Below are 26,327 nucleotides of genomic sequence, written 5' to 3' on the forward strand. Positions count from 1 at the left end.
GTGTGTGTGTGTGTGTGTGCCCGCGTGTGCGCGCACATGCACACACACACACACACACACACACACACACACACACACACTCCTCCCTGGTGGATAAGAAGGCTGTTAGGGGAAGGGAGAGGGGACAGGGAAAAAAAGAAAAAAAAATTTCCATATTTGTGTAAGTTGCTTTAAAAGCATTTTATCATGTCATAAAAAAGGGAAAGTACTCTCAGAAATTGATCCTCTCCGCCAGCCCATTGGACAGAAGGACGTTGGGATGTTAATGGCCATCCTGCTCCAGGGTGGCTTATTAAAAAATTTATACATAAATGCTTAAAATTGCATAAATTATTTAAAAAAAACCAACAAAGTAAGCAATTTGAATTCCCTCTTTTCCTCCCCTTCGCTTGGTCCCCCTTCTGTGACCCCCCCTTTTCCGGCCCCTCAGCGTGGCCCTCCCGTTCCCAGGGCCCCCCCGTCCCCCTCCTCGGGGCTCCCCTTCTGCTTCCTTCACTTCCCACCGCACCCCAGCCCCGTCCGCCCTGCCCTCCTCTGGGCTTTCCCAGCCTCACCCACAAATTAACGGAACAGCCGGCCCACCACCAAACACTCACATGCACACGCACTAATAAAAACACCACTAATAATGCCCCAAATCGCGAAATTAAATATTAAGGCCAGAGGAGGCGGACGTGGAGCGGAGCCGGCTGCCACCGTAGCCGAACTTGGAGCTGATGAGTGTGTCTCTCACAGGCGTGGAATGTCACCCACACATCCCGGAGACTGGAGTGGGGAGTTTTATGATGGTTTTTCATTGATTTGTTTCCCCAGCGCAGCTGCCGACCTCTATTGAGGGACAAACATAATCAGCACTGACGCAAATTAGATGGTTATTCGTTTTGAAAATTGACAGAAAAACAATAAAAAAGATGAAATGCTCCCAAATCAATAGATATAATGAAATTCAAATAATCCGAGAGATGAGGTCTCCATGGCAACTGATAATGTGGAAAAGAAAACAATTTAATAAAGGACAGACACACTTTGAAAACAGATTGGGCCCAGGGAGGGGGGCGGGCTGGCGGGCGGAGGGCTGGAGCGGGCGGGCTGGCGAGTGAAGGATCACTGTCCGTCCCAAGGACACCCGCCATAATTAAGCGAGGCTTTCGGCCCCAGAAAGTGCAGATTCAGGTTTTAATACACAAAATTATTTCAGGAGCAGTGAATCGGAAAGTCGTTTGTAATGACCTTCCTGAGAGGCCCGGGCGCGGGGCATGTTGGAGGCTGGGCGGCCGGGCCGGCTGAGTTATGGCATATTTGTGTTTTTATAGTGCGGAGGGGAGGGGGTGGGGGGGAGGGGGGGAGAAGGTTAAACAGTATTTACAGCTCAGTTGTTTTCAGAGAGGAAAGAGAAATAGAGTTCACGGGAGATGCGGCGGGCAGGCGGGCGGGTGAGCCGGGAGGCCTCCAGGGCGAAGTGGGAGAGGTGGGCCCCGGGCGGGCCGTCCCCCCTCAGGCTGCCTTGCCTGGCCTTGGGGATCCACAGAGGAGGCCAGGAGAGGACTCTCCCACTCCGCTGCCTGGTGCGGCCCAGCTACTGGGTCCTTCCGGGTCCGGGGCCTCTCTGGGTGATGGGGGTGGAGGCCTGTGTCCAAGCTGCGTGCACATCCGGCCACACCTACTGGAGTAAAAAGGTGGGGCATCCCTGTGGACAGGTGGCTCTGGGCGCTCACCTAGCCTGGGCACCTTCCGAGGCCGCTGGTCACTCCTTCAGATGGTGCCACCCTTCTTGAGTCCTGTGCTGTGTCGGGGGCAGGCCCGGCCTTGGGTGGCCTTGGCTGGCCTTGGCTGGAGAGGAGCTGGGACCACAGCGTGCCCCTCTGCAGTGGCCTGCGAGTGCTGGCCTCCCTGCGCTTTCCGTGGCTCCACCTCCGCACTGAGTGCTTACCTTGGGCACACAAAAGGAGAAAGCTCGGCCCTTTGGGTTTGCGGAGGCAGGGGCCACAAAGAGTGGAGGGGTTGGAGCGGAGCCCCTCCCCGGCCCTCCAGAGCCACTCGCCTGGGGAAGGGCAGCTCAGGTGTGAGCCCCTGGCCCTGGGGGGGGGGGCCCATGGGAGACTCCCTGCCCTCAGGCTCTGACTCTCTTTTCAGCCGCAGGAGCCCTGTTTGTGCTCTGTTATCATGACCACACATGGCACGCTCAGTTTCCGGGCCGCTCCGCATGTGCACGTGTGACTTCTAATATGATTGTACAAATACGGAGACACCCAAGTGTGTGTGCACGTGCACGGTCTGTGTGTGCGCCGTGTGTGTGTTTTAAATCTCCCCTGGGTGGTAGCTCTTTTTTTCTCTCCTTCCTGTTTGGCTGTGACCTGGGGGAGATTGATAGCCAGCCTGTGCGGTGGATGCTAACAGTTCCCCTGATTTATAGAGTTACTTACGCTAAGTGAGGCCACTTAGACGCGTCTGGATAGTAAACCTTTTAACTGGACTAAAAAATCATAATAAATAAATAAACAAAGGGGGGCAAGTAGGACCTGGTGGCCGGGGCCCCCCCACTTCCTGCCTTAGCGCTGTTGGGGACCAGGGGGCCTGGCTGAGAGCCCTGGGGAGCAGTGGCCCTGCTCTCACCCGCAAAAGCTGGGCGGCCCTTCTGTTCCGAGCTGGGGGTGGGCTCTAGCCCAAGAGAGGAGGACCCCCTCTCCTAGAGGACAGGTGCTGGCTTGGGGGAGGGAGTCAGAGCTGAAGAAGATAATAGGGCTAGCAGTGGGGGCAAGGAGAGAGGTAGGAGGGATGGTCAGGGAGCTTGGGGGGAAGCAGGGGATGGGTCTCTAGGGGGACCCTTCCTGGCTCCCTAGACTCACTGTCCCTGTGGCACCTGGACCTTTCACCACAGTGATGGCGCTTGTAATGACGTGAATGTCCGCCCCCTTGTCTGAGTTTGAGCTGGCTGTGATGGCAGGAACCAGGACAGTCTGTCTTGCTCACCTTGTGTCCTGAGGATTAAGCCCAGGGCCTGGCCTGTAGAAGGAGTTCAGAGGGGTTGTTGAATGAACATAGACACATCCCCCCCCAGAACGGGGGTTGGTGGCCTGTCAAGTTCAAGTTCTTAGGGATGCAAGGGTGGAGGCTCCAACATTGCCACCACCCTGATTGGGAGGCAGTGGGAGGAGTGTGTGGGGTGTTAGACCATGACCTTGGACATCTGAGCCCCGTGGGAGTCCAGTTCCAGCACTGACTCTGGGTCACCGTGCGCAATTACCAATCTCACCAGGCTCTGCTTCCTCGTCTGGAAATGGGGACAGGTCAAAAGCTTCATGGGACTGTTGGGGGGGGGGTGGTCACTGACGTGCCCAGTGCAATCTCTAGCACAGGGGAGGTATTCAGAGGGTCCCAGCTGCCCCATCACTCTGGGCTGTGGGCCCGTGGCCTGGCAGTGTCCGTGGCCCCTGAGCTGCCTGGCCGCGGGCAGGTGGGCCCTGGAGCATCCCCACCCCAGGGATGGGTGCCTGGCCCTTGCCTCCCCACCTCCTGATATACAGCGGGCATTAGGCTGCCCAAAGGGGACACTGCATCCTTAGGAAGAAATATGTCCTCATTTTTCTTAAACACCGTTTCCACTGAGTGAAATGTTTAGAAGGGACGCACAGGGAGAACTTTATTTCCTACCAGGGAGTTCAGAGCCACCAGGCAGAGCCCATAAAGCACCCGGAGCCTGGTAGCTGACAGGCCACCCAGCCCTGAAATGCATTACTCACGAGTTTGGGTTGGGGGGGCTGCCAGGCCTGCCCAGTCCCCAGGGACTGCCCCCCCCCCACAGCAGGACAAGCAACTTGGAGAACCAGGCCATGGACGCTGGGCACTGGAGCTTCTCATCCCCTTGAGCACAGGCTGTGCAGGGCAGAGGAGGGCCTGGCCCCAACCTGGCTGGGAGGTGGAGCCGTTCCAGCCACCCCCAGCCCCTTAGTCCCCAGAGATCCGGGCCCAGGGGCCCAGGTGCAGCTATAGGAGCCCCCCTGTCTCCCCCATAACTGGCAGGAGCCCTGGCCTCCTCAGCCTTTGGAGGGAGTGATGAGATTCCTGCCATAACCGGCCCTTCTCCCGAGGCCCTCCCTTCATTTGATTTCTGAAGCTGGCTGATTTGAATATTTATAAATATCAGTAAATTATTTATTGTAGCAATCTGCTGCACCATTTTACCCATTGCAGTTAACACTTTAGGGGGCTCCGTGTTATGGGAACCAGGAGTGGGGGTGAGGAGGAGACAGGGCAGAGAGGCCTGGGACCTCCTACAGCCCACCCAGGAGCCTGAACTGGGGACGTGGTGGCAGCCTCAGCACCTTGCTGAGCCTGGGGCCTTGATGAGCCCAGGCTCTGGGGTGTCTGCACGGCTCCAGGATCAGTTGTTTCTTCTATCAAAGAAGGGATGATGGCAGTCCCTGCTTCACTGGGTCATTGTGAGGCATATCGTGAGATAGTACCCAGAAATGTGCATGGAAAGTCTGGTTTCTGCCCCACCTGCCTGCCATCAGGATCTGCTCAGCTCACAGAGGAGAGCTGCTTGCAGGTGGGCTGGTGGAGTTTGGAGCCCTGGGAGGGAAGGTTCAGACCCTGGGAGCTGATGCAGGGGAGGGGGGGTGGCGTTTGTTGCTGAGTGGGCAGCCTGTCCCCCGGCCAGGCCCCCCCAGGCTCTCTGGTCTCCCCTCTCTCTTCAGGGCCGGGTGAGGTTTCCAGGTCTTGGGATCTTGTGCCTAGATGTGCACCACACCTGCTTGCTTGTCGTCCCCGCCCCCCCCCCCCCGCGCCAGGACTCAGCTGCCTTTTCGCAGGTCCTTGCTTGCCAGAACTCTCCCACCTTCAAGTCCCGTGGCCCTTTCACGGAGGGGAGAGCCCGCCCAGGGCCGTGAGCTAGCAAGGGGGAGAGCCAGGCTATGCCCTGGGGCTGTGCCGCCTCCTGAGGCTCACCACACGGGGCCAGAGCTGCTGGGGCCAGAGACTAGAGGCTGGGAGAGCCGCTAGGCTTGCTGCCTGCATGCAGGTCCTGGCCGCTCCTTCCCTCGGGCCTGACTGGGCCCACCTCAGCTGCCTCGCCCCCTGCCTCCTTTCTGGAGCCCGTCCCTGGGTAAGCAGTGCAGGGAGTCCCCTCGCCTTCCCACCCTCTGGCCCAAGCCTGCCTCCCGGGCAGTATTGTTCCCAGAGGAAGTGTCCAGTGTAAATAGAGCAGCGGGCAGGCTGGTGGCGGGAAGGAGATGAAAGGGGCAGTGACAGGGCCGGGGACGGATGGCTTCCTCCCATTGAGGCCTGGCCACGGCGTTTATATTTTAGGGAAGAAAGTCGGAGGAATGTTTACATGGACAGGAGCCTGGGGTCAGACCACGAGGGGGGTAGTCTGTATGTCCCAGGGCCCTGAGGGAGGGGGAGGGGAGAAGGGCTCCACGGAGTGGGCCGGAAGGCGGATGGACCTTAGCTCTTTCATACTCCCTACGGCTGCCCTAGCCTCTGCCTCCTGCCCTGCACCCCAGGCCCACACGCCTTCTCCACCTCTACCCTTGGGACCAGCAGTAGAGTCAGAGGGAGGGCAACATCTGGAAGGCAGGTGGGCTGGGGCAGAGCAGCATCTGGAGGGCAGGTGTGGGGGGTGTAGGCGGAGCAAAGGGGCCTGTGGGCTGGGGGTGGGCCCTGGGTGCACAGCTGCATCGCAGCTGGTGGGGGCCCAGGAGGGACCGAGCCAGGCACACAGCCGAGACCAGGGAAGGGTGGGCTGGACTGGGTGGGCCCAAGTGCCGGGAGGCTCCAGGATGGGTGGGAGCCCAAGGAGGGGGTGTCATCAGCAGCAAGTGCAGCCCTGGGAGCTTCTGCTTCCCTCTTCCTTGGGATAAATATTTATAGACCCATTTGCTGTCTGCCATACACACTTGGCTGCTTACCTCCTGGTAAAAATAGAGCAGGCTCCCCTACTCCCCCCTTCCCTTCCCAACCAGGGCAGGGGACAGAGGGGGCCAGGTGAGGCCTGCTGCCTATAGGTCTGCTGGAGGAAACTTGGTGTTGTGCGGCCTGGCGGCTGGCCCAGCAGTTGGGTGGGATGGTGTGACTAGGGGACCCCCGTCAGTGCTTGGAGACTTGGGCATGGGCAGCACAGACTTGGAGATCTGGGTGAACTTGGGGAGAGCGGGCCCCTGGCCTGGGCAAGGGTGGGGCCCAGGAGAGCCAGGGCCCCAGGACTGGGAGGACTGGTGTGAGCCAAGCAGAGCCTTCTCTGGCGCTGCACACTACCTAGACTGGCCTAGGTCGCCGGGCCGCTAGGGCCCCAGGCCATGTGTCCTGGCAGCCGGCTTCAGGGCAGGTCTGGGGCTGCTGGGCATTGTGCAACCACCCAGGTGCACAAGCCGAGTCTCCTCGTGGAACAGGGTCTCTGGGCAGGCCCAGGTGTGATCATCCTGTCTGAGCATGCCTCTCGGGGGGCTTCCAGGTGTGGGGGTTTTTAGGGTATTGACCCATTATAGGGAAGCCCCTTCTGCCCCTGGCCCTGGGAGCGGAGCCCCTGCCCTCACTGAGCCTTTTGACCATTGTGGGTGGAGACTCAGACATGCCCATTCCTCCGTTGAGGGACACGCGAGGGAGCCCTGCCACTGAGAGACTCCAGTGGGGCCCCCTGTGCCCATAGCCAGTGTGGTCTGAGCCTGTGTGCCCAGCCCACCATGGGGTCTGGCCCACAACAGGAGCTGACTAAATGGATGGATGGAAGGGTGGAGGACAGACAGATACGCAAACATGTGTATGCGTGTCCACCCTTGGCCTTTGTGGCAGGTCCCAGGCTGTGTGGTGAGGGGACTTGCCGTGCACCATCCCCTCCACCCCGGACCCTGGACGCCCCACTCAGCAGCCGTGAGGAAGGTGGCGAGGCCTCAGGCGGCCTTAGTTAGAGTTTCTGTCGAGCTGTCATGTGCAGGGATTCGGCACCGCAACTGCAGCTTTTGGGCTCTCTGTTGGGGATGTGAGGAATCCCAACCTGTTCCAGCTGTGGCTTCTCCAGGTGGGGACGTGGGCTTCCCAGAATCAGCCAGGCCTTCTAGGGCCGCGGGAGCTGGCTGAGGCCGAGAAGGCAGAGTGGGATCCCCGGACAGGGATGAGCGGTTCTCGGAGGGACTATCAGGAGTTCTGTCCTTGAATGGCCCTCACTGAAGCTTGAGGAAAGGAAATGGCCAGAGAATTCGAGTGGGTCTGTGAAGGGGAGGGGAGGGAGGAAAGACAGAGGCCTTCAGAGGGCCCTGGGTGGCTGGGGGGAGAAGGAAGGGGTCTCGGGGCTCTCCAGTGAACAGAGGTAGGAGTCCGGTGGGGCCCAGGGACCAGGTCTGGCAGAGGAGCTGCCAGGGAGGAGATGCTCAGGTGGGGAAGAGCGCCAGCCCCTTGTGGCTGGGACAGGAAGGCAGGGGGTTGGTGCAGGCTGCTCCCTGGCTCTCGGCAATCTCCTCCCTGCGCGGCAGGCCATGGCGGGGGGCGGGGGTGGCACATGCTCCCGAGATGCTGTCACTTACCAGCGTTACCCAGTGCCCAGCCCCTCAGCCAGCGTGCATACCTCAGTATCCTTGCGTGTCAGAGGACATACCGCCTCCTCTATCTGGGGTCATGTCTGGCCTGCTTCTCAGAAGAGGAATTGAGGGCCAAGCAGGTGTAAGAAATGCTTCCAGAAACCAGGTGCTGAGGAGAAGCCTGCCCCTGGTGTTTGAAGATCATCCATTGGGATGTTCATTTATAAACAAGCCCTCCTTGAACCACCTAGTACAGGCCCGCCCCAGTGCCCAGCTCTGAGGATGGAGTGCCGGGTGAACTGGGCCCCTGGAGCTCGGGGTCCGGTGAAGGGCCTGAGGCCCCACCAGCCAGGCTCAGGACAGTGCGGGGAAGGTGGAGGATTGGGAAGACATGGGGCCTGGGGGCTGCCGAGGGTGGTGGGGGGGCGCTGAGCCCAGCACGTGCCTGCCCCTGACCTCTCCGTCTGCCCCGCAGCTGAAGGGACCCGGTGCACCGACCCACCTGCAGACAAGCCCGCAATGGCGGCCAAGCGCAAAGGCGGCCTGAAGCTCAATGCTATCTGCGCCAAGCTGAGCCGCCAGGTGGTGGTGGAGAAGGGGGCAGAGGCAGGCCCCCAGGCCGAAGGCAGCCCGCTGCGGCCGCGGGACCGAGAGGCCGGCATGGCCCGGGGCACCCGCAGCGAGGAAGACAAGAGGCGGGCAGTGATCGAGAAGTGGGTCAACGGCGAGTACAGTGAGGAGCCCGCGCCCACGCTGGGCCTGGGACGGATGGGCCGCGAGGGCCTGGAGCTGCCCCCCGAGGGCGTCTACATGGTGCAGCCCCAGGGCTGCAGCGACGAGGAGGACCACGGCGAAGAGCCCCCCAAGGATGGCAGTGGCGTTGCGGACGAGAAGGAGTCTGATGGGGCAGCCTCCAAGGACAACAGCAGCCCCAGTGCCAAGCAGGCTTCCGGTAGGTGTCTGAGCCCCAGACGGACGGATGGATGGATGGCATGACCCCGTCGGCGGGGGGAATGGGGGGGTCCACGGAGCCTGCCCCCTTCCCCCACGTGTGCTCCCCTTACCGGTACCTCATTCTGCCCCGCCCGTTCTCCTGACATGGGGGCTTAGGGCCAAGGTAGTGGCCAGAACAGGGGAGACTTGCTTGGGGTGGCAGAGAAGCTTCCCAGGGTGAGCCGGGCTGGGGGCGACTGTGAGCACAGGGGTGTCTGATGGCTGCAGGGATGCAGGACAGAGGACAGACTGTTGGACTGTCTCTCCACGCCTGCGCAGAGGAGCCTACAGGGGCAGGGCTGGTCAGCTCCAGGATAGGCCTACTCTCCCACCCTCCCCTGTCCTCTCCCAAAAGCCTTACCCTCACTAGGGACATTGGCTATCCCAGGCAGGACCTCTCGGGGGTGAGGCCCAGGGCCGCAGGATGGCCCCACCCAGCCCAGCCTGCATATCCCATCATACCCACCTGCCCGGGACGCACTCCTCTGGCTGACCTCTTTCCTGTGCACGAGATGGCTAAGGCCCGGCTTTTCGGCTGTCTCCTTGTCCTTACAACTCAGAGCAGCCTGGAGCTCCTTCCCCTCCAGGGAGGGAGGGCCTGCAGTTTCGGGTGGAAGGGGGTCACCACCGCTAGGATGGAACCCCAGGTCTGGGTTTTTTTCTCCTGCTCCTAGCCTCCTTCTCAGGCCTGTGCCTGGTGCCCCGAGCCTCCCCTGCCTGCTCCCCGATCCCCTTCCCCCTGCAGCGAGGGGCGCATCTCCTCCCTGCGCGGGGAGCCCAGCGCAGCCACATAATTATGCATATAAGATATAAACAGAGCTGTTTAATTATCCTTCGCCACATCAGTGACAGAGTAATTAACAAACATTGCAAGATCAATGAGGAAAAGTGTGACCTTCAGTTTCCTCTGATAGGAAAAGCCCTTGCCGTTCCCAGACACAAGGTGATTGTGCTGAGCCAGAGGAGAGGGAGGGACAGGGACAAGGGCCGCTGTCCCGTCGGGGCCCCAGCCCCTCCCAGGCCCAGCTCTGCCCTGGTTCCTGCCTTCTCTCAGCCCAAGTGGGGAGCTGGGACCCTGGAGGTAGGGCTGGAACTGCCAGTGGCCTCATGACCCAGGCATCGCTCCTCCTCGGGTTGGAGGCCCCGTGGGACTGCGGTCTGACACCTGGGGCAGCCTGCTCAGCCCAGGCCACCAGAGAGAACCAGCTAGAGCCCTATCCGCCCACCGGGCTCAGGCCACCTTCTCTGGGCCTGGGGGCTCAGGAATGCAGGCCTCTGGGCTGCCCCAGACCCCCGCCAGGCCCCCTCCCTCCGCTAAGCTGCCTGCCCTTCAAAGCCTTCTGTCTCTCTGCCATATATAGTGAGGGCTCAGCTGCCTCCTGCTATTTTTAGCCCCTTTCCCTGGTCCCTGAACCACTGAATCTTAGCAGCCAGAGCCCACTCCTCCCAGGCTGGGCGCCCCCCACCCCACATAGCTTGAGGTTAGGACAGTGGCCCACCGGCCACCCCACCCCAGGGAACAGCCATCTGTTGGCTCCTGGAGTCAGTCTGCCCACCTTGGGGGCCAGGTGCTACCTGCGACTGTCCTTGTCACACAGACCTGGTAGGTGGGGATGTGGGTTGGGAGGTGACCCCCATCGGCCACCCTGCTGGGGTCCTGGGCCTCCCCTTCCTCAGCCACGCCTTCCCCTGCTGTGCTGTTAGGACTCCCGGCCAGGCATCCTGCTTCTCCGAGTATGCCCGGCTTTGTGGGCTCAGACGAGAATGCAGAGAACGTGTGTGTCCCTGAGGCCCATGAGGGTCTCACCCTCCTATGTGCACCCACCCCTGATTCAGGACACAGCACAGAGTAGGTGTTTAGTGAGTTTCTGCACGGGAACGAGCAGGTCTGGGTGCGCCGCAAGTCACACGTCGGCTGTGGTGGAAGGTGGTGTGTGCAGGGAGGCAGGTCTCCACAGGAAAAGCCCACGCAGCATAGGATCAGCTTGCCTCCACCGTCAGGAGACTCATCCTGGGGAGATGCGTGTAGGATTTGGGGTGGTTTGTGTCCATGCGTGTGTTTGTGGAGCTGGGCAGGTAGCTGGGGGTGTGCATGTGTGTGCGCGTGTGCACACGGGTGTTTGCTCATGTCCCTGTGGAGAAGTTGCCCCCACAGTGGGCACAAGTGGGGCCCACAGACGGGCCACAGTCTGTCCGCTGCCAGGGCTGGCAGGCCCAACCTCTCAGGCCCGGACTCTCCTCGGGGGGACCACCCTCACATGCCAGCACAAGGATTGGCAGGGGAGGTTCGTAGGACTTCCCACGTCATAAATCTTCACTGCAGAGAGCCCTGAGTGAGTCTGAGTAAACACATCGGCAGGGCACCTGCCCCCTCCGCCCTGTTGTCTGGGACCCTCAGCCACTGGGGGGCTGGTGGGAAGCCAAGAGGCCAGCTCCTGGGGAGGCTTGGGGCAAGCCCTCCACCTCCCGGGGATGAGGGACTGTGTGTCCACTTGGGGGATCCGGGAGAGTCCCCCAGGTGGGCTCAACCAGTCCCACCCCAACCCTGTCCCCAAGGGCTCCCTCAGCTCCTGGGGTCCCTCCTGATGGCACGGCCGCTGCCCCACATCCCTACCTGTCCCCAGCCCCCATGTCACCCCACCCTGAGGAGGCGGGTTGGGATCTGGCCTTACTTCCAGTAAAGTGACTTCTCTTTCATATTAGGCCAAGGCGAGAGAGAGGAGACATTTATGAAACTTTGTTTAATGTACTGAAAAGCCATCGGCCAGAACATTTAGGAAATTGATTTTCCTGGCATTGATGAACTCGTTTTATTTTACCCCGGTATTAATTACTTTTTTTTTTAAACAAATTAATTTAAGAGTCGTAAAACCTAACAAGTGAGCCAAATGTCCATAGATCATGTCGTGCTCCGCCCCCTCCCCACGCCAGCCTCCTCCCTCTGTGGGTGGGGGCTTGTGGGGAGGGGGTGCCCCCCATCCCTTGGCCACCCTGCTCTTTCCCAGAGGTGACTGGGCTCTCCCCGCACCACAGGAGAGGCCTCCTCACTCCGGGACTACGCGGCTTCTACCATGACCGAGTTCCTCGGCATGTTTGGCTACGATGACCAGAACACAAGGGACGAGCTGGCCAGGAAGATCAGCTTCGAGAAGCTGCACGCAGGCTCCATCCCGGAGGTGGCCACCTCTTCCATGCTGCCTGCCTCCGAGGATGCCCTCAGCAAGCGGGCACGCTTCTCCAAATACGAGGAGTATATCCGCAAGCTCAAGGCCGGCGAGCAGCTCTCCTGGCCAGCCCACAGCACCAAGGCTGAGGAGCGGGCAGGCAAGGAGGTGGCGGGGTCCCTGCCTGGCCTGCGGCTGCCCAGCAGCACAGCTCACCTGGAGACCAAGGCCACCATCCTGCCCCTGCCCTCACACAGCAGCGTCCCCATGCAGGGCCTGGTGGCCCGCGCCTCCAAGTACGACTTCTTCATCCAGAAACTGAAGACAGGCGAGAACTTGCGGCCCCAGAACGGTAGCACCTACAAGAAGCCATCCAAGTACGACCTGGAGAATGTCAAATACCTCCATCTCTTCAAGCCCGGGGAGGGCAGCCCCGACATGGGCGGGGCCATTGCCTTCAAGACGGGCAAGGTGGGGCGCCCCTCCAAGTATGACGTCCGTGCCATCCAGAAGCCAGGCCCTGCCAAGGTCCCGCCCACCCCCAGCCTGGCTCCTGCGCCCCTCCCCAGCGTGCCCAGTGCTCCCAGCGCCCCTGGGCCAGGGCCTGAGCCACCTGCCTCCCTGCCCTTCAACACTCCCGAGTACCTGAAGTCGACCTTCTCCAAAACAGACTCCATCACCACGGGGACCGTCTCCACTGTCAAGTAAGTCACGCCCCATCCTGAGCTCGGGACTCGAGTAGCCAGGAGGCCCACTTCTCTGCCTCTGAAGCCCATGCTTGTGCACACATCCACTCATACCTTAGGCATATCTACCACGCACCCAGGTTAATATACGCTCAGGTTCTCATACATGTGCTTGCACACACACACACACACACACACACACACACACACACACACACACACACATAATCGCTCATGCCCATTTCATGGGCCGGACATCTTGCGGTGTGCACACTTGCTCTCACATGTGCTCATCTGCTAACACGCACACTGGGGCCCGCTGTGACCCCCCATTTCCCAGTGACAGGCTTTCTCCACCTCAGATGCAGCCTTGGGGTTGGCTGGGGAAGCCCCAGTCTGGGTTAGGGGTTCTGGGCTCCAAACTGGTGGTCATGGCTCCCAGGCTCAAAGCCTGGGCTCTGGGGAAGGCAGCGAGAGAAGGCAGGAGTCTGGGGTGGGGGTGAGCCCACTCATTGCTAACCCCCAGGCAATGGTAAAATTCTCTGTGGATCAATTGTGTGGGACTGGGAGACACCCTCCCACACCCTTGAGGCAGAGCCCACAACCTGGGAGCTGATCTAGGGAGTTGCCCACTGGCCTGGGGCGGGGGTGGTTTCTGACCAGCTAACCACACTTGCTTGGCACTGCTCTCACCCCTTCCCCTGGGGTCTTCCCATCCTCCTCCTGACTCGCAGTGTACAACGGGGGCCAGGCCCCAGCTTCTAAGGCTTCCTACCCAGCTGGACTCCAGGTGGGGCCCACGGCTGAGGTGGAGCCCTCCAGCCGGCCAGCTTGGGATGGTCCTCCCTTTGCCGGAGTTGGGTGAATTGAACCCAAGCCAAGGTTCTGCCAAAAGGGCTTTTCAGTCCCACCTTGAGGGCCTCAGAACATGACAGAGCAAGAGAGGGAAGGGCCAGGGCCCCAGGGCAGGGAGCTGCCCCCTAGACGCTCCTGGGGCATGAGGCTACCCCCTGTCCGCTAATCGGCTGTGCCCTGTGTGTCTCTCGCCAGGAACGGATTGCCCACAGATAAACCAGCTGTCACCGAAGATGTAAACATTTACCAGAAATATATTGCCAGGTAGGCCCCTGGGGAGGAGACGGCCATGGAGAGAAGGTGGGATGGTGCCAGGAACGCCTAGGGACTGTGGGACCATATGTCCATCTGACCGCCAGTGCCAAGGTGCCTACTGCTTTCCCACCTTTGTGCACTCCTGCCCTCAAATTCCCCCAAGGGACTACACCCCATCTCAGAGCCCCTGCCCCCTGATGTGGTCTGGGCCAGGGTGGCTGAAGGCCACAGGTGAGCCCAGAGCCCCACCGTCGCTTACATGGAGTCTTGGGTGGGATGCAGGCCAGACATGAACCAGTGGGGATGAGAAGGGGTGTGGGCGATGGTCCTCCCTGACCTGGCCTCAGTGTGCTCCCTGGGCCAGGCCTTGATCCTCACCGCTCGACTCCAGACCCGCTCCTATACATTTCTAAGGTAGCAGGATGGGCAGGTAAAGAACCTTCACCTTAATAGATTCCCCCAAATCAGGCCCCTCGCTGCCAGCGCCCGATGGGACAGCACGTAGCAGGGGCTGTGCCCCGGCCTCTTTCTGCTGATCTTCTAGATTCTTCCCACCCCTCTCTGCCTTTTAGCTTCTCTCTGTTCTATTATTATTATTATTATCATTATTATTAGGGCCTCAGCAGATGGCCCTTTTGGCAGCTTCAGCGTAAATATGTATTTGCAAGTTGTTCTCCCCTTGAAGGGGGTCTCCATCTCTGTCCTACAGTCTGAGGCCCATCTCCTCCCCCACTGTCATTGCGGGCTCTCCCCCAGAGCGGCTTCCCCAGGGTAGCCAGCGCCGAGACCGAGAGCCACACCCCGGCAGCCTCAGGGCCTGGAGAAGGCACGGGGTTTCCCGGGAGGCAGGCAGTGGCCGGGCAGCCTGGGGCTCCTGGCTGCCGAGTTGGCTAGAGAGCACACTCCCTGCCGCAGGAAGCCGAACAGATGCTGTGCTTTAAAAATTCATAACCCTGGGCTGTTTCAAGTGTCAGGAAAGCCCAGGACAGAGAGAGGCTTTAACACCTCTCAGCAGCTGGGCCCTCCCAGCCTGTATCTGCAGCACCTGGCTTAGCCCTGGGTGGGGGGCCAGCGGCGGCACCTGCAGGAAAGGCAGTCGGGCCATGGTGGGGGGCTCCTGCCCTCACTGCCTCATCCCATCCCATCCCAGGCATCTTCCTGTGTCTCTGCTCTGACTTTCGACCTGCCCCGGCTTCTTCCTCCCCACCTTGGTGCCAGGCCTGTGCGCCTCCCTGGGCCCTCGTTCCCGGGGCAGGTGGCACAGGCCTGCAATTCAGTGGCTCTGGGATTCCCAACAGGCGCAATCCCTCCCCCGGCTTTCTTAGGCCTCTGCCACTTCACCCCTACAGACTACCTCTGCTGCCCCTGCACCCCCACACAGGGCCCTGTGCCCCCGTGAACCCCAGCAGCGCTTCCCTGAGGTATGGGCACACATTTTTCTCAGCTGCTCCGGTCAAGAGCCTGAGAAGCATCCTCACTGGGACTGCTGCCCAGAGAGCCCTGAGCCCCCCGCTCGTCCTTGCAGGTTCTCAGGCAGTCAGCACTGTGGCCACATCCACTGCGCCTACCAGTACCGAGAGCACTACCATTGCCTGGACCCCGAGTGCAACTACCAGGTAGGGTCCAGTGGGCACCAGCCCTGCCCCTGCACACCGGCCCAGGGGCAGACGAGCTTCCCGCAAGTGCGCTGGGGGCTCTCAACTCAAGCAGGCAGAGATCCCAGAAAACCAGCCGCCGCAGATAGGCGTCTGATAGGAACCTGAGCCATCTGCATCCCCCGGGTGATAATTGAAGCTCCCATTCACTGGGGGCTTGCCCTGCCCCAGGGGACCAGGCCAGCAGGCAGAGGCCCCTTATCGGACGTTCCCAGTGTCTTCGTGAGGTCAGGACTCCTGCCCCGTCTAACAGATGATCACGTTGAGGCCCAGATAGATTGTCACTTATGGTCAAAACCCTCTTATACGAGCAGAGTAGGTTGTCCCTCTTGCTCACCAGGGAGCTTGCGCTGGCACAGCCCGTTGGTGGTCCTGGGCAAAAGGAGTCATCACCCATCAGAGCCCCTGCCTGAAGGGCTGGGCCCGCTTCGGCTTCTCTGCTCCTGGGCATGACTGCCCGGAGCCTGGTGGGAGGCCAGGGCAGGATCGGGGGTGGGGGTGGGGGCTCCAGAGCCTTTGGAATAGCTCCGTCTCCTGTCTCCTGTGCTGGCCCGGAGGCCACACGGGCTGCCTCCACCCCAGACAGGATTACTCCCGGGGACAGCCAAGGGGCCAGTGGTCTGGGCGGGGTGGGGGGGCTGGCCCCGACCCACGCGGCACTGTCTCGCAGAGGTTCACAAGCAAGCAGGACGTGATCCGCCACTACAACATGCACAAGAAGCGTGACAACTCCCTGCAGCACGGCTTCATGCGCTTCAGCCCACTGGACGACTGCAGTGTCTACTACCACGGCTGCCACCTCAACGGGAAGAGCACCCACTACCACTGCATGCAGGTGCCCCGCCCGCCCCGGGGGCCAGCGTGGCGGGGGAGCGGGGGCGGGCAGGCCGGACGGCAGTGTCGGGCGGGCCGGGTGGGGGGCAGTGTCGGGCGGGCGGGCAGGCCGAGGGGCAGTGTCAGGCAGGCGGGGGGCAGCGTCGGGCGGGCCGGGGGCCGGCCCCATGGCCATACTTGGTGCGGGTGCAATTCAGGGAGCTGTTTATACAGACCAACATTTTTCAGGCTTTAACACCAAGAGCCGCATTGCAAATGGTTCCTGAGGAGGTTTTTGTTTAATTTTCTGTTTTAATGCCACGCAGAGTCTGGGCTTTTTCAAGGTGTCAGGTCCAGGGGGGAGCGACTGGGGGTTGCAAATAGCAGCCGGCGCGCCTCCCCCGGTATTTGTCAGGGGGTTGTTATGGGCTCCGTGGAACAACCTGGGCCGGGAGGAGAGGGGGGCTCGCTCTCCGGGCCCTGAGATGGTGCAGACACTGGCACAGCCCAGCCTTCAAGAGTGCTCAGATTCCACTGGTTTTTACTCAATATGGCCACGTTGCCTGCCTTGGCCCAGCCCGGGTGGGGTGGGGAGGGCCCTGTGCCAGGAACTGTCCACGAAGTGAGTCCCTGGGCTGAAGGTGACCGCCAGGCCCCCCAGGTCCAGCCCTGCCCACCGCCAGGGGCTTTGGAGGGAGAGCCACCGATGAGGACCCCAAACCCACCTAGGTGGGGCTAGACTGCCGCACCTGTGCCGGGAGGCATCCAGGGGCCCTGAAGACAACCCGACCCTGAGCACAGGCGAGGCCTGGAGGGCCGGAGGGGTTGTTAGAGGCTCTCCACCGCCCAGGGGGATGTTTATGGGGCCGAAGCCCCCCTGAGCAGGGAGGTCACTGGCCAGCAGCACGGCTGCTCTGACCTGGGCCCTGGGGTGCCTGGCCTCAGTTGCCCTGACGGTCGTCCTGCCTGCAGGTGGGCTGTAACAAGGTGTATACCAGCACGTCAGACGTGATGACCCACGAGAACTTCCACAAGAAGAACACCCAGCTCATCAACGATGGCTTCCAGCGCTTCCGAGCCACCGAGGACTGCGGCACAGCCGACTGCCAGTTCTACGGGCAGAAGACCACCCATTTCCACTGCAGGTAAGCGGGGCGCCAGCCAGGGAGGCTTCCTGGTCGGGGGGTGGGGAGGGGGGAAGGATGGACACAAAGACGTGGGCCATACAGGGGTGGGGGGCTGCCCAGAAACTCCTCCTGGGCTCCCCCCACCCCGCGCTGGGGCCAGGGTGGGAGCAGGGCAGGACCACCTCCAGGCCCCCCGAGGCCCTGCGACAGGCTCCCGATGTCCCGTCCAGGCGCCCCGGCTGCACGTTCACCTTCAAGAACAAGTGTGACATCGAGAAGCACAAGAGCTACCACATCAAGGACGACGCGTACGCCAAGGACGGCTTCAAGAAGTTCTACAAGTACGAGGAGTGCAGGTACGAGGGCTGCGTGTACAGCAAGGCCACCAACCACTTCCACTGCATCCGCGCCGGCTGCGGCTTCACCTTCACCTCCACCAGCCAGATGACCTCCCACAAGCGCAAGCACGAGCGCAGGCACGTCCGCTCCTCGGGCGTGCTGGGGCTGCCGGCCTCCCTGCTGGGCGCCAAGGACACAGAGCACGAGGAGTCAAGCAACGACGACCTGGTCGACTTCTCGGCCTTGAGCAGCAAGAACTCCAGCCTGAGCGCCTCCCCGACCAGCCAGCAGTCCTCCGCCTCCCTGGCCGCTGCCGCCGCCGCCACCGCCGAGGCCGTGCCCAGCGCCGCCAAGCCTCCCAACAGCAAGATCTCGGGGCTCCTGTCCCAGGGCCTGCCCGCTTCCATCCCGCTGGCGCTGGCCCTCTCCAACTCAGGCCTGCCCACCGCCGCCCCCTACTTCCCCATCCTGTCGGCTCGGAGCGGCGCCTCCCTGCCCGTGGGCGCCCCCGGCCTGCTGGGTGCCATGTCATCGGGGGCAGCGGCCTCAGCAGCCGCTGACACGCCTGTTCTGGCTGCCTCGGGAGCCGGCGACTCTGCCCCGGCGGCTGCCTCCTCCGTCCCGGTGCCCCCCGCCTCCATCATGGAAAGGATCTCGGCGAGCAAGGGCCTCATTTCACCCATGATGGCCAGGCTGGCCGCCGCCGCCCTCAAGCCCTCTGCCACCTTTGACCCAGGTGAGCAGGCCAGGCCCTGCCCCAGGAAGCAGGCAGCCCGCAGACCCCGGGAACCCACAGCCTCGGGTTGCGGAGCAGAGGGGGAGTGAGGGTGGAGACTGGCAAAGTGCCTTTCTACTCCTGCACCCATGGCCCCTGCCCGCCCAGCCCCCCGTATTGCCTGGTCTCTGTCTCCTACCGTTTATTTGCTCTTGGGGGCCTCTCATTCTGGCCTGCACCTGCAGGCAGCCCTGGTCTTTCATCTGTGAAGTGGAGGCGGTTAAGCCTTCACATCCTGGGGGCAGTTGGTCCTCACCCACTGCCCTGACTTCTCACCCCACCTCGTCCCGAGTCCAGCCCCTGATGAGAGCAGTCCCGGAACCCCACGTTTCCCTAGGGCCCCCCTCTGTGTCACCTGGAGGGGGCAGGAGTCCAGTGGGGTGGCCAGACTTCAGGGATGCTTGGGATTCACACCTGGCCAGCCCCTCGAGGCCGAGGACATCCTTCCAGTCTCTCCCCCTCAATCAGTGCCATCTGGTAGAACTTTCTGCGACCACGGAAACGTTCTGTTCTGCGCTGTCCAGTATGGCAGCCGCTAGTCACAGGTGCCTGTTGAGCGCTTGAAATTGGCCATGTGACCAGGGAACTGGATTTCTATTGGATAACTGAGTCACACCTGCCCAGCTGCTGCCATGTTGGACTACGCAGCTGGAGCCTCCTGCTCACACCTCCACTCTCCCTCTGGCTCGCCGAGGGGCACGGTTCTCCTCTCTCACGTTTTCCACTCTTTTTAAATGTCTTCTGTGTCTCTGGAGCTCTTCGGCTTTTCTGTTTACCTGGCTCTTCTCCCCTGTCCCCTGTGACAAAAGTCAGCTGTCACTTCGTCCACTCATTCAACAACCGCTGTGCTTGCCGAGGGCCAGGCAGCTGGCTGGTGCTGGGGACACACAGGGAGGCAGAGTCCTGCCTTGTGGAGCTGAAGGACCAGTGCGGATAGTCTGCTCCCGGGCACACAGCTAGGAGGGGGCCAAGTCTGGACTTGGACCTCAGTGGTCCGACTCCTGAGCCCGAGCGCCCTGCTCCTCTGTGAGGTCATCTCGAGACCAGCTAAGCCCTAAGGTCCCTGTGGCCTAGCCCAGGGATCTGCCCAGACCTCCCGGAGGGCCTGCCAGTGCTTGGCAAGGGGGCCGGGCCGTATCCTGGGGGACCTTGGGCAAGTGACTTTGGGGAGCTACCGGCATGTGGACGCTGAGTTCCAAAAACTCGGCTGTCCCCAGTGGGACACTCCTGTCAGCTGGAAGTGGCGAGACGCACCTTCCATTCCGGGCATGGGACGGACAGCAGGACTGCCCGGGGGGCCATGCCCCTCTGGCCAGCTGCTTCAGGGCCACGTGGAGCTCCGTGGCCAGACTGGCAACTTCTTCCTTTTCATTAGAAAAATCTCCTTCCCCCAAAAGAAAGGGCAAGGAAGGGGAGGAGGCCCATTTTCCTTTATTTTTTAATAAAATGCCACTTGCTGCCTGTGAAGCAGGCCTCTGTCAGCCGCAGCGCCTTGGGGCAGAGCAGTATTTCAGCCACTTGGGGATTGTGGAGAAGGGCTCGGTGGACACGCTCCTGTCAGCAGCTTCTTCTGCCCCTGCTCTGCTCGGCCTCCTCGGTCCTCTGTCCACCCCACTCCAGCCTTTCCTCCAGTGGCGGCACCCCACCAGCTCCCACCTAGCCCCGGTCCAGCCCAACCCGGCCCAAGTGGGCCTCCTATCCCTGCCCTGGACAGCTTGACGGGCGAGGTCACATAGTTTGAACCGCTCTGATTGGCTGTCAGCTTCCATAGCCCTGACACAGCAGATGCCCCTCTTAGGCATGCTCAGTGGAAGGCAGGGCCGTCGCCCCGGCAACAGTGGGCCGGGGACCTGCAGAGGGGGCGCAGCTCCCAGTCTAGATCTGCCACTTTCCCTCAGCATTAACAGAGTCTTTAATAAAAGCCTAAGCGGCAGCCCCACAAATTGACGATGACAGTCGGCGGAGAAAATGAAGGGCCCCCACCCCCGTGCCAGCCCCCTCCCCAGCCTCCCGCCCTTCTCCTCCAGGAGGCCCTGAGCCAGGACAACTTTGACATAATTTTGCAATAATTATCACTTGAAGAATTGCCACACAGGGGTAAGCGTCACAAGCGATCATGTCAGTGGGGAGAATCGCTGACCAGCAGCCAGGGCTCCCCCAGGGCCCCAGCCCACCCAGCCCACTGCCCTCCTTGCTGGGCGGTGGGGGGGTTCCGGTTTGTGCCCCTCTAACACCATCTTCCCTCCCCTCCCCTGTAGGAAGTGGGCAGCAGGCCGCCCCTGCCAGGTTCCCCACGGCCCCGGTGAAGCAGGAGCCCGGTGAGGACACTGGCACCCCGGTTCCCCACGAGGCCTCCCAGGACCGCAGTTTAGACCTGACTGTGAAGGAGCCCAGGTGAGGCGAGGCTGGGGCCTCCCAGTTCTGCTCCACAGCAGGAGGCTCTGGGACAGCACCCCGGAGGCACACCACACAGAGGCCAGGGGCCGACTCCTCCTAGCAGGGGTCATCGTCCTGCCCAGGCAGATGTAGCAGGCGGGGCGGGGGCCCAAGGGATGGGCTGGGAAGGGTGAGTATCTGGGCTCAGTCCCACGTACATCCAAGCTAAAGCCCCTTGGTTTGTGTGTTCCAGCAATGAATCAAATGGCCACGCAGTCCCGGCAAATTCATCTCTTTTATCCTCGCTTATGAATAAGGTAAGAACCATCCATCACACGCCTCCCATTCCCCCACCCAAGAGAAATTAAAGCTATGCTGGGGGGTGGGGGGGATGTGTTTGTTTTTTAATGTTTTGCCTCTAATAAGATGAGTTTGTACCATTTAAATTTTGAGGCCATTTTTCATCGGATATAATTTCAGAGCCCCTGCTTACAAATTAATTTAATGAACTGGCTGAAGAAATATATTCCAGCCTCTGACACCCTTTTTTTCCTTTCAGATGGAGGGCTCCAAAAGCTTTTCCAGAGCCCTCTAACTTCTTCTGCTCTCAGTTATTAATTTTATTTATTTATTTTATATATTTTTTTGTTTGTTTAAAAAGGGGTGGGGGAAGGGCCCTAAAGTGGGAGCAAAGCATCAATTTCCACTTTTCGGGTTGAGTAATGGTCTCGGACGCCTTCTGCAGAGGTCGCTCCGGAATATTTATTTTAAATAATGCAGGGTCTTTGTAAATTATACATCATCTCAAATATATTTTCCCCCTTCACATGATAAATTTGACTACAGCAAGATTAATTTGGTTACCGCACACAAGTGACTGCTGAGGGAGCTGGGCCCCGGCCGGACCTCACGGGTGGGGGTCCCGGCTGGGCCCTTGGGGAAGGAGCCCCCTGCTACCCTCTGCCCTCCGCCGCAGGCCCTGTGCCCTCCGCCTTCCCTCCCTCCCTCCTAGCTCTCTTGCTCTCCTTTTCCCTTCTCGGATCACTGCCCCCCGCACCCCCTCGTTCCTTCCTGTCAGGGCCCCACGCCCCATGTGGGTCGAGCCTTTACACGGGCTCCCCTCCCCACTCCCCCTCCGGGGCCCAGCAGCAGTGAGCCATCTTGATCTCACCCCGTGAGCCTCCCTCCCTCCCTCTCTGCTCCTCCTTTGTGTGCCTTCTCTTGTTCTCAAGGAATTCATAGGGGATCCCCCCCCCCTCCTCCTCCTGCACTTCTTTTGAAAACCTGGCAGGAAAATAACCAGGGAGCCATGAAGTCTGGGAAAAGCTAGGCTGGAGTATGTGCCCAGAGTCTCGGCCTTAGCTTGAGTGATGGATCTTAGCACCACAGGGTTTGTGTGGAGGAGCCCTGGCATCTCCACGGGGCCAGGGTAGTGCTGCACGTTGCCTGGGGCAGCGTTCATTCAGAGCAGGCTCGGCTATGGCCAGAGCCTCGTGGGGCCAGGCCTCCTCTCCTCTCCCACGGCTCTGGTCCGTTGCAAGAGGCCCGAGTGGCCCAGAGCTGCTGCTGCTCCCAGGGCGGCCACGTTTGCGTCTTGAGGTCCCCAGCCTCAAGCACGGCCCCTGTGCTCTTCGCAGATGTCTCAGGGCAACCCCAACCTCGGCAGCCTGTTGAACATCAAGACGGAAGTGGAGGGCAGCGCCGCCATGGAGTCCTCGCCCTTCCTGGGCAAGGCTGTGAAGGCGCTGGTTCAGGAGAAACTGGCCGAGCCCTGGAAGGTGTACCTTCGAAGGTGAGGGGCTTCCTGGCAGAGCAAAGGAGCAGGGAGGGCCACGCCCACCCGTCGTGGTGGCCAGTACCCCAGGGTTTCCTCTGACCACCGGTTCCTCTGCCAGGTTTGGCACCAAGGACTTCTGTGATGCCCAGTGTGACTTCCTTCACAAGGCCCACTTCCACTGTGTGGTGGAGGAGTGCGGTGCGCTTTTCAGCACCCTGGACGGGGCCATCAAGCACGCCAAGTGAGTGGGGGTCCCCGGGGCCCATGGCAACCTGGCCTCATTCATCCCAGCCAGTCTCTAGGCTCTGGGCTGCGTGGGCCCTCTAGCTGCTTTCCAAGCAGACACCCGTGTGCAGCTCCCACCAGACCTCAGAAGCTGAGCTGGCTTCTTAGAAGGTACTGCCTGAAAGAAAGGCAGGCTTCCCCGCCCTTCCACCTGCTCAGGGAAGACCCCTAGCAGGGTCTTCTGAGCCCATCCAGGCCCCACTTAGAGACCCGGAGCAGGGTCTGCTTCTGCCCCCCCCGCCCAGTGCAGCCGGCAGCCTGACCACACATGTTCCCTGCAGAGTTAGCCGGAGAGACCCCGCTCTGACCCAGGCAGGGACCCTAGGGGAAGACCTTTCCCAGCCACAGTATTGTAGACTAGTAGATTCTCTTTGACCTAAAAATAAGGAAATTAATTTGTAAACCCATTGAGCTGAAAAGCAGCAGGCCAGCCACCTAGCATAATTGAACCCAGAACTTGTCGACATTTAAAACAGACCGAGGCTGCTGGGCCCTCGCTCAGGCTCTGCTCACTGCTTAGGCAGCCCAAGCTGCTCGTCTGCAGAAGAGCCAACTTCGAAGGCTGAGAACCGCCTTTAATTCTCAGAGCAGATTCTGGAAGCACGGACTTCATGCGCCAGGGCCTGCTGTCCCTGTCTCCCCCACCACCCCGCCCCGCTCTGTGTAGGAGGAGCTAGGGACAGCCATAGCAGGAAGGTCACATGTAGGAAGGTACAGTTAGGGCCGAGCCAGGAGCCCAAGTTGAGGACCAGAGGATACGGCCATTTGTTGTCAGTCCTTCCTTCCTGGTAGGGTCACGCCTAGGACTGGGGACTGCGGGGGGAGGGGGGGAGGGGCACACTGGGCCCCTAGGCTTGTGATGGGGTCAGACCCCCGGAAAGGCTACCTGCTCGGGGCCCTCGTCACTCCCCACCTGAGACGTGGCTTCTGCCTGTTGCAGCTTTCACTTCCGGACGGAGGGAGGAGCAGTGAAGGGAAACACAGAGGCCTCCTTCCCCGCCTCGGCTGCGGAGACCAAACCTGCCTTGGCCCCCTCGTCCCCTCCAGCACCTCCTGTCACCACAGCCACGGTTTCCTCTCTGGAAGGTCCCACTCCCAGCCCGGCCGCCGTGCCCTCCACCCCCACGCTGCTTGCCTGGAAGCAGCTCGCTTCCACCATACCCCAGATGCCTCAGATTCCAGCGTCAGTGCCTCACCTGCCCACTTCACCCTTGGCAACGACTTCTCTAGAAAACGCCAAGCCCCAGGTCAAACCCGGATTCCTGCAGTTCCAGGAGAAGTGAGTCCCTCGATGAGCCGGGAGTCCCGTGTCCCCCGCGTGTCTCGGGAGTAGGTTCTAGTAAGGGCAGCCGCAGAGGTTCTGCTCCTCACCCTGCACTTAGCCCTGGCTGTCCCCAGCCTCTCTGGGACACTCATCGGGCAATGGCCTTCTAGCCAAAGATGCTGCTTCTCTGGCCTTCCCTGCCTGTTCCCAGAGCGGCCAGCTGGGGGGGTGGGGTGTGGCGGCCGCTGTTCCCGAGGGGCAGTGGTGACACTGTGAGGACCCGTTTGGGTGGGCTGGGAGTGGTGGGCCGCATCTTGCCCTAGGCCTCCTTGTGGGTCTCTTTGGCTCGCGCCCACGGCCGAGCCTCTGCGGGACGAGCGAAGTCATGGGTGGGGGGCGAGGGGGCTAGGCGCCCCCCCCCCGAGGCCCGCGCCCATCTGCACGATGGCCTGAGCTCTCGGGGGTGGAAGGGCCCTTCCTCACTGGATGGTGGTGGCGCCTTGTGGCGAGAACGGTGACTCTGTATCGTTACATGTGCGGCTTCCTGTTCTCAATAAAAGTAATAAATTGGATGTGAACACACACCGCCTGAGCGGCAGCTGTCCTCCCTCTCTGAGCACCTGGGGCTGGGCCTGCGGCATGGAAGGGGACCTGCGCTCCTCCCCATACCTCCCTGAGCTTTCTCCGGTCCCCCTCGCCCTCAGCGGCAACCCTCTTAGTTTCCCCAGTGCGGTCGGCCAGGGCCGAAGTGGTGGCCGTGGGGGCGGCCAGGGCCGAAGGCTGCGGCAAAGCATCCTCGGCGCCTGTCTGCCGCCCAGTGGGGCAGGCCGTGGGACAGGGCTGCTGCTCCCTGGGTAGGCTGGCATGGGGCGGGGGGGGGGGCTCGGCCCAGCACCCCTCCGCCCCCCAAGCTCCACCACTCAGCTGGCCTGTGAGGTTCTCTGAGTGGGCGGGAGCCCCACGCCCTGGGCCGACCCTGGGGGGCCCCCAGCAGCCTTGCGCCTCGGCAGCACCTGACACCAGGCACGCATCCCCACTGGTCGAGGCCTCGTGGTAGCAGAGTTTCCTGGTAGGGCTGCCCACCCATCTGCACCCTGTCAGTCAGCCACACCCAGTGCAGTGCCTGTGCCAGGCCTGCCAGGCCCTCACTGGCCCCCCGCCAGGGCTGGCAGCGCCCTCTCTCAGTTTCACATCCAAGAGGTTACTGCAGCCGTCCTTATCTATAATCCTGAGGTGTGGCCATGGAAACTACGTGTCCCAGCATGCAATGCTCTGGGCAGCCTGCACACTGCAATCCTTCCTGCACCATCCGAGCTCCAAAAAGAAGGCAGGAATGCATGCTGGGATCTGTAGTCTCCTCTGGCCAAAGCCACTTGTGGTGTGGGAGGAGGGCAGCCCAGGGGCCAGTCCTCTGGGCTGCACCCCAGGGGATGAGGGAGCAGAACCCCAACACGACAAATGTCAGGATGTCCATGTGGAGGGCCCTGGGAATGCCAATGACCTTCTGGGCTGTGGTTTCATTCCAGCGATCCTTGTCTCGCAACGGACTGCAAGTATGCCAGCAAGTTCCACTTCCACTGTCTCTTTGGGAACTGCAAGTATGTCTGCAAAACCTCGGGCAAGGCCGAGTCGCACTGCCTGGACCACATCAACCCCAACAACAACCTGGTGAACGTGCGAGACCAGTTCGCGTACTACTCACTTCAGTGTCTCTGTCCCAACCAGGTCAGCACAGGGAGGGGGCGGGGGCAGGGCCGGGGGGTGGGGGTCAGCACGGGGCGGGGGGCAGGGCCCGGGACCAGCTCCTCCTGGCAGGGATTCCGTTTCTCACGCCCGTTTTGAATTGGCCTCCTCCCGTCCCTGGAAAGGGCACTGTTGGCCCCTGGAGGCCCCTGGGCAGGGGTCCAGACTGGGGCTCCATTGGTGAGGTCTATCATGTCATCCCGGCCCTCAGTGGGGACGTCATGCTGGACAGCTGCTCTACACTTGGCATCATTCCGCCCGTCCTGGAACTGGGCTCCCTTTCCCCACACGCCTAGAATTTTACAATTCTAGGCCCACTGGGCAGCTAGAGATTCAATTGTCCGTGCCCCAGACAGGAAGGGCAGATCAAGTTCACCTTAATAAAGGCCTACCCTGAGACTGGTAGAGGCTGTCTGGTAGAGCGCTTTGAGAAGGAATCTGATCCCAGAGCTGGGCGATGCAGAGAGAGTGCGGGGATAGATTAGTGATGTCTGCTCTGGGTGTGGGATGGGAGGCAGTTGGCAAGTTCACCAGATCGGATGTTTCAGTCAAATGACAAAAGGGACAATACTGCTTTTGCACACGTGAAAGGTCTGTACCCGATTCCTGATTCTGAGCACGGAGGAGGGCCTACCATGGCCCAGAGGCGGGGGCCAGGTGGGAGCTCACGGAGGCTGTCCGCCTGCTCCTGACCCCCCTGCCCCTCCCC

General features: G+C 61.2%; 1 protein-coding gene across 1 annotated transcript in view; it reads left to right on the forward strand.

Annotated features, from left to right (window-relative positions):
- Positions 1 to 26,327, forward strand: part of CASZ1 (castor zinc finger 1) — a 52,785-nt gene that overhangs the window by 20,188 nt on the left and 6,270 nt on the right. The window contains exons 3-15 of the mRNA XM_088023051.1: positions 7,987 to 8,463; positions 11,538 to 12,372; positions 13,405 to 13,473; positions 14,990 to 15,080; positions 15,790 to 15,954; positions 16,905 to 17,077; positions 17,290 to 18,134; positions 20,432 to 20,567; positions 20,803 to 20,866; positions 22,187 to 22,341; positions 22,445 to 22,567; positions 23,552 to 23,890; positions 25,402 to 25,600. Of these exons, the coding sequence (XP_087879177.1) occupies positions 7,987 to 8,463; positions 11,538 to 12,372; positions 13,405 to 13,473; positions 14,990 to 15,080; positions 15,790 to 15,954; positions 16,905 to 17,077; positions 17,290 to 18,134; positions 20,432 to 20,567; positions 20,803 to 20,866; positions 22,187 to 22,341; positions 22,445 to 22,567; positions 23,552 to 23,890; positions 25,402 to 25,600 (3,671 nt within the window). The remainder of the gene's footprint in view (positions 1 to 7,986; positions 8,464 to 11,537; positions 12,373 to 13,404; positions 13,474 to 14,989; positions 15,081 to 15,789; positions 15,955 to 16,904; positions 17,078 to 17,289; positions 18,135 to 20,431; positions 20,568 to 20,802; positions 20,867 to 22,186; positions 22,342 to 22,444; positions 22,568 to 23,551; positions 23,891 to 25,401; positions 25,601 to 26,327) is intronic.

This window comes from Eumetopias jubatus, unplaced genomic scaffold (assembly GCF_037043125.1).
Source record: "Eumetopias jubatus isolate StellerSeaLion01/CBP00866 unplaced genomic scaffold, mEumJub1_p1.0 scaffold_4, whole genome shotgun sequence".
Lineage (NCBI taxonomy): Eukaryota > Metazoa > Chordata > Mammalia > Carnivora > Otariidae > Eumetopias > Eumetopias jubatus.